An 18,729-nucleotide genomic window follows, 5' to 3' on the forward strand; every position below is an offset into this window, starting at 1 on the left:
GAGACACTCACTTTTTTTTAACAGTTTGACCTTTTATTCTGAGAAGACATCTTTTTAAAAATTCTTTATAAGGCCATTTTGGAAATGTTTTCAATGTATTCGTTACAGATATTTGTGAAACTCGTTCCATTCATCACAGCCCACGATAGCAATATTTTATCTCACAAAGAAGTATACTTGCTTTACTCACATAGTTTCAGATTGTTCTGTAGCCACAGTCGTTGGACAGAGCAGGAAGAAAAGTAACACGGGTTCTCTTAAACTCTGTACGATGGCTGCTTGTGCCAATAATGATGGTTCTTTTCTTGCTGCCACCCACACCTGAACTGGGTGGGTGTTTGACAGTAATCTCACAAGAATGCACGCCAGTGAAGCATTCAGCACGAGGAACAAAAATCACATGCACACCGAAGACGTAGCCCGGTCGGGTTGAAAATTGGTAACACAGTTTGGGTTAACTGATGATACTCATGTGCTTCAAGCGTGTACTCCCCCCCCCAAAAAAAAAAAAAAAAGATGTGCCACATTCAGATACCATCAACATTCTCCTTCAAACACTGCTATGGGCTTTGACAGAAGTAAAATAATAATCATAAAAAAACTTTACTCTAATGCCCAATCCAAAAAGACAAGCTTACACACACACCTCCCTTTCTCTAATTCATTCTTTCTAAACATGGCAGTGGGTAAAAAAAAACAAAAAAAAAAACATGAACTGTACCTTTACAGAAATATAACAAGAAAAAAGAAAACTCATCTGCCTTCCTTCCTTTTTCAGAAAAGTGTATAAAACAAAAATCAATAGAAAAAGATAAAAACACGCTTGCTTCACGATGAATGGTCTCAAGGCAAAAACAAATTAACACAGTCTCTGATTTTCAAACCAGTCCCTCCTGATTCTACTAAGTGGCTTATCGCATTTACAATTTCTGTTTATAAACATTGTTTTGTAAAAAATATTCCTACTTACTCTTTTCTCTCTTAAAAATAAAACAAGAATCGAGACTGGTTTGAAACTGTCCAGCTCTACAAGGTTGTTTTGTCTGGTGAAATAAATAAGCCCTTCCCTCGCTGCCCCTATTTGGCTGGCCATCCGTTAAAGGTATAAGGTTGCTAGCATTGTGGTTGACTGACAGACAAAACATTACAGAAAAGGAGAAACAAAATAAACACCAAGAGACGTACGATGAACTTTAAAGCTACAAACAGATTTTGCATAATGTCTCTAGCATAAACATTACAAGCGTACATTCCACAAAGATGCTTGTGCTGCAATCATGAGAATCAAAATTTCTTTGTGGCTTTCAAAAATTAAGCTCCAATATTCGCCACTTCAGGTGTCCACCGAAGGATCAGTATTCTCTTTAGACGATGGAAATTCCAGCAAGAACTTATGAATGGCTGATGCAGCCATCAATTATAAACAGGCAACTGATTTAAAATCGCTTTCATGAGTAATTACATACAGTACATCTGCCACCCTCATCAATAGTCATCTTCAATACCTGATAATTTGACCCAATAATAATCTGTAGGATTTTATACAATTATATAAAACAATATTTTAAAAAAAGATTTATAAAACTAAAATGATACTGTGTTTAAAAGTTGGATCCTTCCCTCCAATATTCTTATCAATAAACAGGCTGTGTGGTCCGTTCAGACGTGTCTATTGGTCAACCGTCCTAAAACCTCCCTCGCGAAATTTTACATCCATCGGATAAAGGCCATCCTTTCCTTAAGTGTTGGACACTGCTGTCAATACTCTGTGTGCTAATGTACCAAAGTAAAATAGCAAATCATTGAAAAGCTATGCATGTTCTATAGACATATCTGTACCCAGCCGTGATGATACAGTCACATCAGCCTATGGCTCACAAAGTGGAAAAATGGAGACAATTGATCCTGTGAAAAAATGAACCAGTGTCCCCAGTTACCATTTGTTCAAATCTGAAAGGCTGGCAGAGAACAATGGCCAGTGGCATTACAAAGATAACAAAGTGAGTACCAGACAGGCCTGCTCCATTAGTCCATTGCAGCAGAAAACAGTCTTTTTTTTGGAGCCTGCAGTCATGAATAATATCCAGCTCAGGTAAGAGACAAGTGGAAGTTGTCTGGTGACTTTTCCCCCCTCCTTGTGATAGACCATGTGGGATGTTTGTCACTCAAACCGATATCTCATACGTGGTCCCTCCAACGCCGGTTACCTTCTTCACCCCTCCCCCTGGTTTGGATGAGGTGTGATTGGCCAAGACTGGGCGAGAGGTGGATCTGATTGGACAGCCATCCGGATGGGATGGGAAGGGAAGGGAAGGGAAGGGCAGGAGTGGGGGAGTGGGGGAGTGGAGGGTAGATTAGGGATGAGGAGAGAAAGGAAGGTGGAGATGAGTGGTTCTACTTCAAAAATAATCAGCAAGCACAAACAACAAATGTTTCTCTACCTGTGAACTTATAAAGGCATTTGGTAACTAAACTTAGTAAGGAAATGAAAAGGACACAAAAGACTACAGGACAGAAGTAAATAGCGTGATTAAGCACGCAGTCATAGAGCTAAACACATAGTGGCATGCTTTTAACACAAATCCACACTTTCCAACAACCGAATAAACAAAACATCCACACACACATTCAACCGTTTGTCACTAAACAAGCACCAGACTGACTGTAAAGTGTGAAGGAGGAAAAGGAAGACTCACACAGATCAGGTAAGAAGAGGAGGGCTGACACAAACCAGGAAGGAAGAGGAGGAGAAAAAGGAGGAGGAGGAGGTGGAGGAACAGTAGCTGGCTGACGGATCTGGCGGCGGATCACTACTCACTGTGGAGCCTGTTGCCCTCCTCCGACTCCTCCCCCTCCCAGCACAGTGCCTCCTCCTGCAGGCCGAGGCTTGTGCTGAGGCCCTGCCTCCCCGGTGTAAGACAGAGACTTGCCCAGGGAGAGGCCACGAGGTGGCGGGGAGACAGGGGGCTCTAGTGAGCGAGCCCCAGGGGAAGAAGACGAGGAGGAAGGGTTACGAGGAGCTCGGGAAGAAGAGAAGTCCTGATTATGCTGAAGCAGGTGCTGGGTCTCAGGAGGCCCAGAGGAGGGAGGAGGGCTGACAGCACGCAGGTAGGCCCTATGGGGGGAGGAGAAAGTGGCAGAGCCCTGGAGCAGCTGCCCCTCCCTCTGCTGGGCGATCTGAGCTGAGAGGAAGGGCGACGTGTAGCCCTGCAGCGGACTACTGGGAGACACCACCTCAGGCTGGCCTGTTATAGTTGCCGAGGGAAACGGAGCGCGAGGCTTCTGTGGCGAAAGCTCATGAGCGGCTGACTCAAACTCTGGGCTCTCAGATGGTGTCAGCAGGCTGTCGTAGGACAGGCTGCCGTTCCGAGGTGTCTGATTGGCCAGGCTCTTGTAGCTGGTGTCTGTGGTGCCCTCTGATTGGAGCGTAGTCAGCGGGTTGTGTGCAGTATGTGCTGAGCGCAGGCTGGAGGAGCGTGAGCCACCAGTGGACAGAACCAGAGAGGATGGGTAGGAGGTGTAGGAGCGCCCAGTCAGGGAGTAGCCTGACATGCCCCCTAACACCCCCCCAGCAGTCCCGCCAGGGCCTCCAGGGCCCTCACCCCTCTCCCCTCCCCCTCTGCGCACCCCTACACCTCCCCCTACCACTGTGGCCCCATCCAGGCTGCTCGGCTCTGAGCGGTAGCTGGGCTGGCGACTGGACTGCAGGATGGAGGGAGATGGAGAGTCGAGACTCTCCCCACGGATCATCTGAGGAGAGGAGAGAAGAGAAGAAACAGGCCAACAGCAGAGAAAGAGGAGAGAGGGGGAGGAGGAGTGTGATGAAGATGAAAGCAGGAATGAAGAAGGGGGAAGAAATATGAAAATTACCATCATATATCAGGAAGCAAACACAGCACAGAAAACATTGTTGTACAGATTCTAACAGAAAAAAAAGAGTGGTGGGGAGAATTGGATGCTTGACCAGTGCTCTACTCCATCATCACACTACTGGACTGGAAACACTGACTGGTTTGAACAGGCACTGACACTGCATGTCAAAGACTGTGTGTCAACACATAAATGGAAATACAAATACATACGGTACATGAACTACACATTCCAGTCAATGCAGTCTCAGGGGGAAAGGATAGATCCACTCAAACACAGAGACAGCCAAAGGGATACACACACACACTGAGACTTACTGATCGACCGATGGCCACTGAATGATCAATTTAAAGTAAAAACAAAAAAAGAGGGGCATATATTAACCACAAAGGAAATTAGAAGGGGGAGGGCATAAGAGCCACCAGTCCAACTGCTACACTAAACTAAAGGATGTCCTTTATTCTGCTCTCTTTGCTTCTTTGTGCAGTAAGGTTACCCACATCTGTATGTATTTCTAAAATAAGCCTGCTATGTGATAATCAAATCAGTCAAAGGCATGCGATTAGCTTCATTCCCAGTTGATTGCTCTTCTAAAACACAGTATGTACATTGACGTTAATGCTACGCTAAGTCTATATCCAGTACCTTGAGGTGTGTCTAAGGGTAAGTTGATGTGTACCTTATTCGGATGTGTGAGGGCCGTGTGGTTCCTTCCTGGGCTGTTGAAGGGTGGTCGGTACTTGTACATCGATGGTGTAGGTGGAGCTTCAGTCAACAGGCTGCTCTCTGAGCGCGAAGACACCAAAAACAACATTTGACACACTTGTACCTGGGTTACACTTCATGGTCAACACTCTATGCGAACTTATCAGCTGTTACCTGCAACTACCTGTGTTCACATTTGTATTTGTATGTGTGTCTCACCTTCTGTGTCAGCACGAGGCAGGCCGGGGTAACGAAGCTCTGGCTTTGGAGGAGGTGGAGGCTCTGCATCAGCTGACTGGCTCTCCATCTGATCTAGACTGCTCTTAGACTGCAAAAGAGAGAAAAGTCAGCAGACATATAATATATGGGTTTAGTCAGACCACTAACGCAACTGAATGAAAAACTCAATCACTGAACTGATCGATGAGGCTACCTAACATAGAGGACTACAGTAAGAAAAAAAAAATCTAATATAACTCCTGAAGGTATAAAATCCTATTTAATTAACCACTGTTCAGTCATGGCAACTGATTAACCTGTAAAGTCACTGATGAATGCATACAATATTAGGATCTTTTTCCTTTAAAGATAAAGAAATGATGAGTTAAAAAGCAATGTTTCATAATATGTTTTATCAGATCTAAATGTTCCGAGTTTTGTGAACCTATTACAAACCTGACAAACAGCTTCGTCATGTTCAGACACACACTAGCACCTCTCCAAAACCATTTGTAATATGCAAAGCTGGCACAACAAGTACACATTCATTAGTTGTTTACATCTTCATACACAACTGCTAACAGACGCTGTGTACTTTTCTTCATCAGTGAATTCTTCTCAAAGATTCACAGTGTACATACTGAAATCATTTGTAGAGAAGGAGCATACTAGCTGATGTCCACAACACGTGTTTTCTCAAGCTTCACAGGCATGATGGAGGTTTTCAAATACGGCCAACACGAGCAGAACTGGAGCGTTAATATGGTGAAATTTCATTTCTATTAAGGTTTGCAAAATGGCAACTGACACCAGCAGCTGAATGATGCATCACTGAAACTCATTCAAAATTGAAATTCTAAAACACACGCAACAATTTTCCTTATTCCAAAACTGTATGTTTTCATTCCAGAATAACATTAAGTATAAAGTCAAACCGTATACAACAGTAGTTTCTGAATGGACATGTCTGTGAACATTCTTTATCCAGACATCCCCATTCAGGCGACATGCCTTTGTTTAATTTAGAAAATAACTCACCCTGGTGCTGTGTCGGTCATTCTGGATGCCGTTGTCCAGGATTTTGGCTTCTAACTGGGCCTCAGTGAGAGGCGGTCTAAGAAATGGTGGCTGTACTTCCACTGCCTGTTGACTCCGCCACCGGCCCATGTATCTATAACATATGCATATGTTTAAATCCCATTTTAACTAATACAAGCATTAAAAAAAGGCTTAGCAGAATATTGCTACCTTAATAAGCATAATTTAGCAGCAGAAACCACTCGCACTCAAAACCTGCACTCATATATTCCAGAAACTGAAGAGACAAGTGAGAATAATAAAAGAAGAGAGTAGAAAAGTGGAAGCTGAGAGAGCAGTGGAAAGAAAGAGGCAGTGGAAATAGAATAACTGTAGAACAGAGGAGGTAAATAGAAGAGTGCAGACAAGAGAGGAACGCTGACCTTGGCGCCTGGGAGCTGCAGAGCACATGAGAAATATTCCTCAAGCAGCCGTTGGTGAAGGGGTTAACGCCTCCTCGAAACTTCCCTGTCACCTACAACGGGAAGGAGAGAAACAAACAATCGCGCTTACGTTTACATACTTTTCAAGCCACGTGGATAACAAAAAAAATCAAGACAGCAGAGAAAAATGTGTCGAAATAAATTCAGTGATGCAGGATGTGACGCACGCAACCAGCTCTTGCATGTACCTGCTCATTTGTGGTCCTACCGCGGGCCACCAGCACTATGTGGAACCCAGTCAGACCAGCCACTGGGACAAAAAACAGACCAGCCACACACATCACAGCCATACTGGGAGGAAAGGGTCAAGGAAATCACAGAGGGGAACAAAATAAGAGCAAAACAACACTCAGGTAAATATGACAATGTAAGCAACACAAGGAAAGGAAATCCCACAATGTGTTAAACGTTTTTATGACTGCAGAGCGCCAAGTGAAGGATACGTTACAGCAGCATGTGGCGTGTCAAGCTGCTGGCGGTGGTGCAGGACATAAACCAAACCAAAGCCAAACACGTCTATGATGTGGGTGGTGAGAGATAGCAGGAAGAGGAAGAAATAGCGGTAATTCCTCCGGCCAATACAGTTGTTCACCCAAGGACAATGGTGGTCAAAATCCTGAGAGAGAACAGGGTCAAAGGGCAAGATGGTGTACCAGTAAAGTTACGACTGAGGGAAACGAGGAGGATAAGCAACAACTAGAATACATGAAAATCAGATGTCCACACAAAATCTACCTCCTACACGGAAACATGGGAAACTCAGAATAGAACAGATCGAGGCTGAGCACTTAAGACACACAGTAGTTGGTAGAAGCCCACTGTGAAATTAGGACCTGCTATTAAAACCTAAAGACACATCACACAGGCTTATGTACACCGAGGATTTGAGCAGCATTTCGGGGTTTTGTAGTTGAAGTCTTTTAGTCACTTGTAGATCATTTAATTATCTTAAAGCAATGGTTGTGTTCAACTGACATTCAATTAATAGGTGACAAATATAATAAAAATAGCAAAATCAAGGCAACCTGAGAACAAAACACGCAAAAATTAGCCAAGACAATTACACATCGTCACCAAATGCCATCAAATTCTCCTTTGTATGGATTTAATTTGGGATCACAATACAGAAAATCCAGCATTTTGTGTCTGTGATGTGTATGTGTGTACCTCGACACAGTTGTCGCACACTGAGCAGTGTGAGCAGCGCGGCGGGCGATAGAAGCGGCAGGTTGAGCACCACTTCATGCGCACCTGGATGCCTTTGATCTCCACTGTCTTATAGAGTGGAGCTCGGAAATCATCCTCTTTATCCTCATCCTCCTCCGCTACAGACAACAGACACACACACACACCGAGACTGCATTGGCATCATAATAACTGATCATATGGTCTCCCTGCATTACGTTATAATCAGCGACTGTTTCAGGAATTTTCCAGAGGCTCATTGTCCTTACTTATTTTCCGCCTTTTCAGTCATATTTTGCTCATCATGTACACAAAAGCATTGCCTGTGCATTATTACCATGTGATGTGTAACTCTCTAGGGTAAAGATTTTACACCAACACAGATGCCACTTTTACCTCTGGGGAAGACTCCAGGGTCCATGAAAGTGGCCATGCAGAAATTGGCGAGGGTGAAGAGGAAGATCACGGCATTGTAGATGGGAATGACAGAGGAGAAATACTCTGACAACCATGGGCACCTGGGCAGTTTTAGATGAACGTGGAAACAAAATTACAGTTACACAAGCATGCTGAAATCCCTGTAATCGTGGGCAACATACAGACAGGAAAATGGTCGCTCCACACTCCATAAGCAACTGCTGATGAGTCTTTGTGAAAGGCAATTTACCACACAAAGAGCTCCACTGAAAATACTCAGTGGCTACAAATGAAATACTGTGATAGCAAATGACGAGCTCACAGGTGCAACTGTGACAAACTGTGGGCAAGTGTGTGCAGTAAACTTTCTCTGAAACAATAAGGATTAAATAAACCACATTAACAGCAGCGCATCTTCAGTGGAAACATAATACAGCTGGATATTTACACAAGACTTTCGCAAACACACATATGTACCAAGATTATCAGTCCAGCGACACACCTTTGTGTAAATCCATGTAGGCTGTGTGGCACAGTGTTTACCTAATGTGAGAGTGTGTTTGCATATATGAGGTAGACCAAGAGACACTCACGTGAAGCAGAAGAACAGGGTTGTCGATCCGACAAGGAAAGTGGTGGCTGCAGACACCGGAACGTATCGGCTGGGTCGAAACGGACGGGGAGGAGCAGAAGCTGGGCCACCTACTCCTCCCCCAACCCCCCCACCGCTGAAGCCCGGCATCAGAGACAGATAGAGGAAGACAGAGAGAGAGGTAGATATCTACTATCTACCTACTGTAAAGGGACGCTTTACCAGTCAACACGGGGAGTACAGTGTTTGTCTGGGAGGAGGGGCCATGACTACACACCGGACGAGAAAAACAACACTATGCAAACCAGCAACTGAAAGGAAACATGAGGGATTTTCTGTGTGCAGACTCTGAATATCTCCCAGCAATAATTTAATCACAAAAAACAGAGGGTGTTCTTATATAGCAATATACAGCTCTACTTGCATGTGCACGGCTGCCGTGTAAATATTTAATTTGTGTGCATAATCTTAATAGAAGCTTACAAAAGCAAAACCATACAAGAGCAATGTGATACAAAAATACATGTAGGTAATTTCATAAATATTTTTGTATGGCTTAAACTGTATTTGGTGCAGCAATATAAATAAATCTAATCTTTAACTGCTCCTTGGCACCAGTGCAACTGTAACACTGCTGTGCATGTACACAAAAGGACAGACACTTGTGCACCACAATCAACGCTGGAGCAATCTAGGTTTCTCTCCACTACTGGAACTCAGTGTTTACATTACTCGAGTTGTGATTATCCCCCTTAAAGAAAATGAATCTAGAGAGAAAAACACAGAAAATTAAAGAGGTAGTGGGTGGATAGCCAGCAGGCCAAGAGCAGAAGCACATGGAGTAGAACAGGCAGAGGATTGAGAGCAGCAGCTGCTGATGACTTCTGTGATAGTCCCGAGAGGGCTTATTTAGGCACTGGGTGGGTGGAAGAAACTGAGGATGACGGCAGGAGGGACAGTTCCAGCATTTCAAACTAAGTCAGCAGGGGAAAACAACAAAACAAACAAATGTACTTTTAAACCAGTTGTGGGAAGCTGCTTAACATCAAAAAAGTCCAGCTGGAATTTAGGTTTTAAAAAGCCACTAAAAAAAACAGACAAAACAAAAGACGTCCAGCCTTGTCTTTGCAAATAAAATAGGTCCAATAGCTGAACAGAGAGCCCTGGATCTCTTCAGACCCCTGTCTTCAGTCTCTGTGTCTATATGGGGATTAAATCAACTCATTCCATAAAGAAGCCTCGAGTATGTCACCAAGGAGTAACCGCACTTGGCTGGATCTGGGTGTAGCTTGCTCTCCCACCTCCAAATTCTCTGCAGATAGATCTCCTTTCCCATTTTGCATCTCTTAAAGAAAGCCATTTGCAGCATGGATGTTCTTATGTAGTCTGATACATTTTAGTTCTTTTTTATCTTTGGCTCCTCGTTTTCTTTCACCCTTTGGCTCTGTGGGTAAGCTCCGGGAAGCCCCTGTTAAAAAAACAAACAAACAAACAAATGAATAAATAAATAAAGCACCTGTCAATAAGAAAAACACAGTGGAAAATAGTATTTTACTAATCTAATTGTCATTGGATTTGATAATAAATACATTTTAAAGCCACAAATATGGTCTGACTGCACCTCATTATGATTCTGTTATAGCGGACAAAATTCTTGCGCAAGTTTGCCTTTCTTTAAACCCATCACATCATGTTGGGTGGTACCATGTCTAGGATGCAGTGACAATGGCCTCTAAAATAGTTACAGGGGAATTGTTTTGGTGGAACATCTGCACACGGGTGGGGGAACATTTTCATTAAAATGACTAATTTACTGAGAAATTACAAACTAGAATTGTTGTTGTGTTGCCTTAAAAATGTTCAGAGTGGTAGGTTGCTGCTTAGAGGTTACCATAGGTGCCCACACTAAAGAGGATCTTGAAAATGTTAACATTCAGATAGCAGAACAGAAGAATAAAATGTGTGAAATGTAGTAAGACTACTTTTCCATGGAAGCACATTTTTGCTGCTGTCTGTATCTCCGTAGCACCACACTGCTTTATCTATAATGGTATGTTGTAACAAATTTCACCTTGCCATCTGGATGTTGCACTTTGACATGCTGCGATTTCGGTAATATTTCAATTAACTGTTCCGCCAAATGTAATTTAGATAAAGTTAATCATTAGCTAGTTAATAAGATATAAATGGAAACACAAGTATCTACAATAAGAGTATAACAACACCATAAAGTATGAAAATTTCCATGTTTAATATAGCATGTAAAGCCTCAGTAAAAAATTAATTTCCTTAGTAGGTCAGATAACTTTGCCCTAATTAAACTGTCTGACAGAAGCAAAGGTTTCACTCTGATTTCACAACAATCACACTGACTAACTAAACTCTTGTTCTCCTGAAACCCGTGTGTGAGTGTGCACTTTTTACCATTACTCATAACAGAGTCGTTCAACAGCCTGCTGTTCTTCAAAACACACAGCTGTCACTTCAATGCCCTCAGGTGGTCAAAGGAAACACATGCCCCATTGGAAATTTAAAACACTATTGGAGACAACGATCTGTGACGAGCCTTCACGCCTTACACTCACATAACGCTAATTTCCCTCATCCTCTGATGAAAAACAACTCCGTGAACACACCGAGAACGGATCTGGAGTAACAGTGTAATCTGATAGCTTGGACACACCCCTCTTTTCAACGATCATCCGCGTTAAAAAATAAAGAGCTGTAGTCGAGACAGTGTTAGTCTGCTTGTTGTTAATCATCTCATCTGCCCCACAACAAATCCCCCCGACTATAATGGATGTTAATCCTAAAATCTCCGTGTCGAGCCTTGCCTGTCATGTCACCGCAACAATCTACACCTCGCAAGCTACACCGTTAAGTGGCCGGTCGTGCAAATTTAATCCATTTGCCGAGCGATATGGACATACTGACAGCTGTTCGCTGATATCTTGTTTTAATCTATACCACCATAATTGGCCATAATTTCATTTTTGGGTGCTACGTTAAGAGGCATTAAACAGCAGGCCATGGCAGTGCTAGGATTCAGTGAAGACAACTAACGTTACCATAATCTGCTCACTCCACTATGAACCTCATTAAAATACACATCACTGTTTTAAACAAACGGACATTGTAATGCTTCGGTTCAAGCAAATGACAGAAGGAGATTTAAATACGATCAATACTTAGTAATCACTCAGTGAGCTTTTACCTAGCCTCGAAAGTTTTTGCAACACTGCTCAGTCCTTTACCAAAGCTAGAAGAGTTAGCTAGCGTCAGTTACCTGGCTAGCATGGGAGCTTTACTCTGACGGACTGGCGTTTATTGACGACTGACGAGATAACTGTAGCTATTTTCAGGTAAATCGTCGCCCCAAAGAGCGAGTAAAACACGCACCTAATGTCGAAGAAGAGAACTGTCTTGTCTGTAGGGTGTGGGTCGTTTCGGTCCTCCTTCAGTTAGCCGCTAGCAAACTACTTAGCTCGCTTGCTAGGCCGACATCGGAATCCCGGAACTAGTCTGTCGTCCCTCAGGTGGGACGGACAGCCAATCAGAGGCTGAGAGGGGTGTGGCCTAGTGAACAGAGTTAACACTGTGATGGTCTGAAAGTACTGGACTACTAAATAATGGTGAGAACAAGGTTTCGACTTTTATTAAAATCTCAACAAAAAATATAATAAAATCCTTACTTTACAGCATTTTCCAAAATCCAAGTTGCAGAGTGAGGCACAAGGCAGCAGCAAAAAACAAAACAAAACAGAGAAGTTATAAAACCATTATTTTTAAAAGGCAAACAAAACCAACAAACTCCAAAAACACAAAATGTCAGAAAAGGTAGAAGTCCTTTCTATTAGCTGGTTCTGAAACTCACTGATCAGATAACGTTCGACACTGATCAACCTCATACCAGCATTGCTCTTCAACCACTAATAAGTCAATCAAAGTATTACATTAACAAAAGATGCTTATTAGGAAATTTTGTAGAATCAAACTAAAACTCAAAACAATCTCCACTGCTTTTTGGCCCTGAACTATGAATATAAATGTACAGAATATCTCTTGATTTTCAGAGGTGCAAAGCAGAGACAGATCATAGCGCAATACAAATTTAGTCATCACAGTTTAGCCATAGAGAAAGAAAGCCTCTCTATTATAAGTATGCTTTAAGAAGGGAGAGTTTCCTGACTCAGTCAACCTGATTTCTTTGGACTGGTCCTTTCAGAGCCTCGGGCCCTGACTGCAAATGCTTTGTCCCTTTTCAGCTGAGCCCCAATGAGGTTACATTGTATTTTTGAAATATTTCTAAGAGGATAATGACAGGATTGCACAAGCTTTGTTATGTGCTGCTTACAATTTAGATTACTGTCACACGAGACACCAAGGTTCTTTACAACAGGCTTGACATGATGCAAAAGATAACCAGCTGATGTCAGAATATGTGTTTTTCATGTGCTGTGACCTGATGACAAGAATCTCTGTCTTGTCTGAGTTCAGCTGAAGAAAACTACACACCTTGAAATAATACATATATTTTACCAGCAACACATTTAAAACTAACTTTTCTTCAAATTGCTAATTTTAGCATTTTTTTTATAATACATTTTCAAACATGAAGGATTAACATTTAGGCTTTTTCTTTTGCCATGTACCTTGAAAAACAGTGACATTTTTTTCTGGTTAGACTCATTAGTATGGAGTAATTTGGCAAATGTAGCATATTTCTAGCAACATATTTACTTTTAGTACCTCACAGTTTCTTCTCTGTGAAGTTTTCAATGCAGATCCCAGATGGTCTTTTCAAACCCCCACAGCACAAACACCTACAGTGAAGCTGCATGTTGCTGATAAAGCAAATGTTTAGAGCCGAAGCACATAAAATCAGAGTAAGGAATACTTACCAAAAATGACAGGACATTAATAAAACGACTGTTAAGTTATTAGAAAAATGTACGAATATTGGAAACAAAGGATTCAAAATAGTCTTAAGTTGCAAGAAATATGCACATGGAAGGAATGTACCAAATAATGTTTACATCAATTTGTTTCCTATATTTATTTTAATATCAGCATGTTATTCCATTTTGAGACTCTTATTGTGTTTATATTACTGTATGCTGATAATCTTTGTCCCACTTGTATTGTTCATACTGTATAGCCATCATATTCAGAATAACATCATTTTAGAAAAATAAAACAGCTGAGTCTAAAGAAAGCTCCATGAGCTCTCAAGCTGTCAGGTGTTTACAAATCAAACATGTAATGAGCTTCTATTGCGGAGCTGCCAAACTGCCATACTGGTTCTGTGGCCTACAGGTTAGTGTCCTTTGCCTTACTTTTATCCAAACAGACACAATGAGCACTACAGGATGTATTAAACAGGGAGGGAAGGACAAGCATCCAACTTGACACACACATTTTAAAATACTGCTGGATGACAGCTTGTCAAAATATTAGAAAAACCTTCTATTTCTTCAGTAGTTAAAGTACATTAAATGCTCTGGAATTTAAACATATTTCCAGAATTGTCTAAACATTAAGTTGTAAATATGCTCAGAGACATACATGATTTCTCTTCACCGGTCCCTTATATATTAAATATATGCTAATAAATGTAACTGTTGTTGGACTGTAAAATACACTGACCATGGAAGTTAGAGTAATTAACACACAAACATAACTTTTTACATTAAAAATTTATTAATCAGGAGAAAAACAATGCCTATAAAACAGATGATCAAGAAAAATATTCCTATATCGATAAAAACATCCCGTGCCCCAGACATCTACACAGTGTGATCTTTTGAATGGGGTATAAATTACACTGTTTCCGCTTTAAATGTTCAAAAAAATTCCCTGTAGTATTTGCAGGGAAGAACATATGGAAACAAAATCCAACAGAACTTCCCCCAAAAATGATCCCCACTTCTTCCCGAGTCCTCATCCTCAAGGTTTTGCCTCATTTCATATCCATGAAGCGGATGTCCATGATGAGCAGAGTGTGTCTGGGCAGTGGTCTGGGTGCTGGAGACAGAACTTTCATCACCTGGGCCTGAGTGTCCACATAAGTTACCACAATAAAGCCACAGACTGGACTCTCCACTATACCCTTTCTAGCACCTTCCTCTCCATCCTCTGCACTGCTCACGCTCAGCACATGATAGGTGAGGTCTCTGCCTGGAGTGACTGGCACCAGTTTCAGCTGCGTGTCATCCTGAGACATTCCCAGCGGCAAGCACGAGTCTGGGATTGACGGTGCCCCGATCTTGTAGATGCGGACGTCTGAGAAACGCACTTCGAAAGAAAAAGGGTAGAAGGTCACTCCCCGGAAGCCATAGAAATACTCGCGGATTTTCTCATCCCGAGCTTCCCGCCGGCACTCCTTGGAGCGTTCCACCACTCCGCCGGATTTGGGCAGGAGCACGACCCGCACAAAGTGAGGGAGGTCTCGCTTGAGTTCATTGTAGAGCCTCTCATGGTCCAACACCAGCACCACATCCACCTGAAAGGTCGAGGCACAGTGGACCAGAGCCTGGTATCCAGAGCCCTTCACCCAGCCGCAGGTGTTGATGATACAGCCTCCCACACTGGCCTTCCTGTTCACTTCACAGCGCTGAGAGAACACCTCGGCCAGGCATGACGTCAGCTTAGTGAGGAAATAAGATCAAGGCGGGCAGAGAAAAACAACATAAGTGATGACAGCACAGAGTAAATTTATAGTTTTGATTCATGCTGTTATGGTAGAAAAGGTCTAGAATCTTTCTTTTCACCTTGTTGTAAAGTTTGATGTTGGTCCCTGGAGTGGTTGAGCCAAAGTGGTAGACCAAAGGAGCCTGGACTGAGAAACCCTCCTCTACGTCTGCAGGGCGCTCGATGCACAGCGCTGACACTGTTCCAGGTACAGACACCTGAAGGAGCACAATGTTCTTTTACACTTTATACTAGTAGCAAGCACACAATGAAGGCCCTAACTTGAGGCTTTTGGCTCTTTTACAACGTAAATTTAAGAGTAAAAATTATAAACCAGTAGGGCATTACATGAACAAAACAATTCTGTCTCTGTTCTGCTGCAACTCTCAGTATTAATTAGATTTCCTTTTGGGTTAAGTCAATCTTTCGTTCAGTGTTCACATTTTCTTCAGTCAGTGAAGCTGGGGAATAAAAATGTATACTGCAGCTTAGCCTCTAGTGCACTATAGGCAATAGTTGTGTAATATTAGAATCGCATTTAAAACAGCTTACAGTATAAACACACAAACTGTTTTTTTAAACAAACTTTCAGCTGATTGCTTCATTTGATGGTGTACTACAAACAAGAAGTACAAAACTACTCCTTCTGTAACACTGCATTAGAAAGTCCTAATACTGCACAAATGTCAATCAGTCCATTTATTTTTTAAACACTCCACTCCCATTTGAAGGAGAAACAATCACACGACAAGCAGTAGACCAATGTCCTCAATTCTTGTCTTCTCAAAAATATAGCAATGATTTGAAAGAGCATTAGTGTCAATGAACATGATAAGATACTATATCTGCTACTATCTATTTCTTTATTTTTACTGTTAGTAAAACAGAGTGCAGGAAAAATAAACACGAAATTTAGTTTTCTAGTATTTGTACATCTGACAAACAGAAAAAGCCATATGTTGCTTGATATATATTTAAGCATGCTGTAGTTTCTATTTGTATAAATCCAAGATGATTCAGTCTACACACAATGGTGAATAATCATGTAAATAACATCAACTGCAATTTTACTATGTGTAGACTAGTCAACTGTTTACTATGACAACTCCAGTTCATCTTACCCCACTCTGTCCCACATCCAGCTCCACCAGTGTTGGCCGCCTGCCAACCCTCACTGCATAGCTGAGAAGCAGCCGGCAGACTGTCGACTTCCCCACGTCTGTAGGTCCCACCACCATCACCTGAGGGCCGATTAATTATTCAACGTTAGTGTAAAATGCATTTACTGGGATCTGTCAAGCTTACAAATACAGGTCCATGGAAGCAGTAGTTCCCTAATCAAACGTACCCTCGGCCCCCTCTCATTGTCCCGCTCGGCTTGTTTCCTCATCTGTTCCAGGGCAGCATGTGTGTTCAGGTAGAGCAGCATGGGCGTGTCCTTGGACACATAAGCCACCTGTGATGATGATAGAGACTCTGGTTATATTTATTTTATTTAAGCCTTTTATTCATTAAGTTAAACTCACATAGCCAGACTGTGTCAGAAAATATACAAATATATATTCATTGTTAAACTATACTCAGAACAGACATATTTAAACTTTCCCAAATTTGCACACACTCTCATCCTGGTTCTCACCTCTGGCTTCCCATAAAGATTCACACTGCAACCTTGCCAGGTGAAAACTGCAATTTTGGAGCCAGGTCCAAACGTGTACTTCTTGTTGCGGTTCAGCTCTGAGCCAAACACCTCAGCCATTCCTGTCAGGAGTTCCAGCTCCAGTTGCTCGGCTGCCTCCCCTGCCTCAACCTCAAACCGAAGCTCAGTCTCCTTTTCCAGGTCATACCTGGTGCTGACTTTTCCAGGTACTGGAACATCTTCAGTTGTCTTCTCCACACTCTCTGTGGCCATGACTGACAAGAGAAACTCTAAGTTAATTATTTTGTGTGTGCTAATATCATCATCATGAAAGGAAAAGGTTACATATATACACTGTGTAGTACCACAACATTGTAAACTGCATCACAGTGTCTCAAGTATCGAAATACAAATTTAAATGCATTTTCATTCAGCATAAAAAAACATTTCTTTGTAAGCAGCCACTGAATGTGTGTGTAAAATGTTACTAATACCAACAAATACATGTCAAGAGTTGAATAAACAAAGTTGAAAAAGCTGCATTTAACCTGTATTCAACTATGACATCTCTTCTACAAATAAATAGGGACAGAATGGTGGTGAGCATATTAAACACATAGTAAAATAAATGATCACACAATTAATTATAATACTGTCATACAATAAAATAGCACCTGCTATGCTTCAAACTGCCATTTCTAGTGTTTAAGTGGCACATGAATAATGTGAACAAAATGTAAAGGTTTACTTAATCATACAAATAAAGCTAAAGAACCACAAGTATATATATATATATATATATATATATATAGTACAAAATATTGATAATTATGTTCTATTATACAATTGTATGTAATTATTGCAATCAAGGTTTTCTGCTGAAGTCTCTTCTTTTGGGGTTTCCTGACCTCCTTCGTTGGGGTCAATTGTTAAATTGATCACTATTTTAACAATCAACTGAATGGTGTGTGCAATTCACTTGAATAAGAGCATAATTGTCAAATTCCAGCCACTGATTGTAAATATTTTTTCTGGTTCCTTCATTCCTCTGTGACAGTCAAATTAATGTCCTTGAGTTGTGGACAAAACAAGCCATTTGTCATCTTGGACTTTGTGAAACGCTGACACACATTTTCCACGAACCAATTAGTAAAGAAAATAATCTACAGATTAATTCACACTGAAAATAACCGTTAGTTTTACTCATATTGGGAGTTCAAGATCGGTCGTATTTACGTGTAACACAGTTAACTGGTTGTGGTTAAGCATCGCAAAAGACAACTAGGGTCAAGGTAAAAGTAAAGCAAAAACATCATACATCCATGAAACATGTTTAAGTGCAAATAGTTTCCTGCACAATACAGGCAAACATACAAGCTAGCCGTTAGCAGGCCGTCGCTAATTTAGAATAACTGATTGTAAAAAAAAGGCAGAAAAATTGCATTTAAGCGCTCCAAACGACCGTTAACGACTCTCGTATTGTCTGAAAAAATGTTTACGAATCGACTATTCCGACTGTATAATACTTACGGATTAATTTCGATCCTTACTGTAGAACGAAAAGAAGCTCACTTCTCATGAGGAGCCGCTGCCGTGAACAGTCGCGTGATGATGAGGTCACTGCCTCAACACCCAATAATATTCAGCATAAGCTTCAGTTAAAACAACTTTTTGTTTACAGTAACTGTCAGTCGCTGGAATTAAACTGTTAACAAGACGATCGTAAAGTACTGTTACAAGAGTTTATAGACAGTTTCGAGGTGGAAATGTTTTGCCATGCTGTTGTTAGCTTATTTTACTCGTGTCTTCTCGTACCTTGATAACATATCAACAAGGAAACAACTTGTTTTCCCTGGAGGGTTTAAGATTGTAAGGAAGTTAAGCTTTACGTT

The 18,729-nt window shown here is 41.6% G+C and overlaps 2 protein-coding genes across 3 annotated transcripts; both read right to left on the reverse strand.

The window, feature by feature from the left end:
* Positions 1 to 11: 11 nt before the first annotated feature.
* On the reverse strand, positions 12 to 12,050 carry zdhhc5b (zinc finger DHHC-type palmitoyltransferase 5b). 2 transcript variants are annotated; one of them, XM_022189574.2, is made up of 12 exons: positions 11,908 to 12,050; positions 8,510 to 9,976; positions 7,896 to 8,017; positions 7,482 to 7,639; positions 6,758 to 6,930; positions 6,503 to 6,605; positions 6,255 to 6,346; positions 5,833 to 5,965; positions 4,795 to 4,903; positions 4,550 to 4,656; positions 2,819 to 3,750; positions 12 to 2,271 (listed from the first exon to the last, which is right to left on the reverse strand). In XM_022189574.2, exons 2-12 carry the CDS (start codon positions 8,656 to 8,658, stop codon positions 2,166 to 2,168), a joined length of 2,184 nt encoding a protein of 727 aa, XP_022045266.2. In that variant the 5' UTR covers positions 8,659 to 9,976; positions 11,908 to 12,050; the 3' UTR covers positions 12 to 2,165. The 2 variants fall into 2 exon arrangements, with proteins under 2 accessions (XP_022045266.2, XP_051810701.1); XM_051954741.1 differs by having other exon boundaries at positions 2,147 to 2,271; positions 2,697 to 3,750.
* Positions 12,051 to 12,135: 85 nt separating this feature from the next.
* Positions 12,136 to 18,479, reverse strand: clp1 (cleavage factor polyribonucleotide kinase subunit 1). The gene is made up of 6 exons (XM_022189571.2): positions 18,368 to 18,479; positions 16,838 to 17,112; positions 16,547 to 16,654; positions 16,320 to 16,439; positions 15,279 to 15,416; positions 12,136 to 15,154 (listed from the first exon to the last, which is right to left on the reverse strand). The coding sequence occupies exons 2-6, from the start codon at positions 17,108 to 17,110 to the stop codon at positions 14,468 to 14,470; spliced, it is 1,326 nt and encodes a 441-aa protein (XP_022045263.1). The 5' UTR covers positions 17,111 to 17,112; positions 18,368 to 18,479; the 3' UTR covers positions 12,136 to 14,467.
* Between the last annotated feature and the right edge of the window lie 250 nt (positions 18,480 to 18,729).

The sequence above is a fragment of the Acanthochromis polyacanthus genome, chromosome 10 (assembly GCF_021347895.1).
Source record: "Acanthochromis polyacanthus isolate Apoly-LR-REF ecotype Palm Island chromosome 10, KAUST_Apoly_ChrSc, whole genome shotgun sequence".
In the NCBI taxonomy this organism is placed as follows: Eukaryota; Metazoa; Chordata; class Actinopteri; family Pomacentridae; genus Acanthochromis; species Acanthochromis polyacanthus.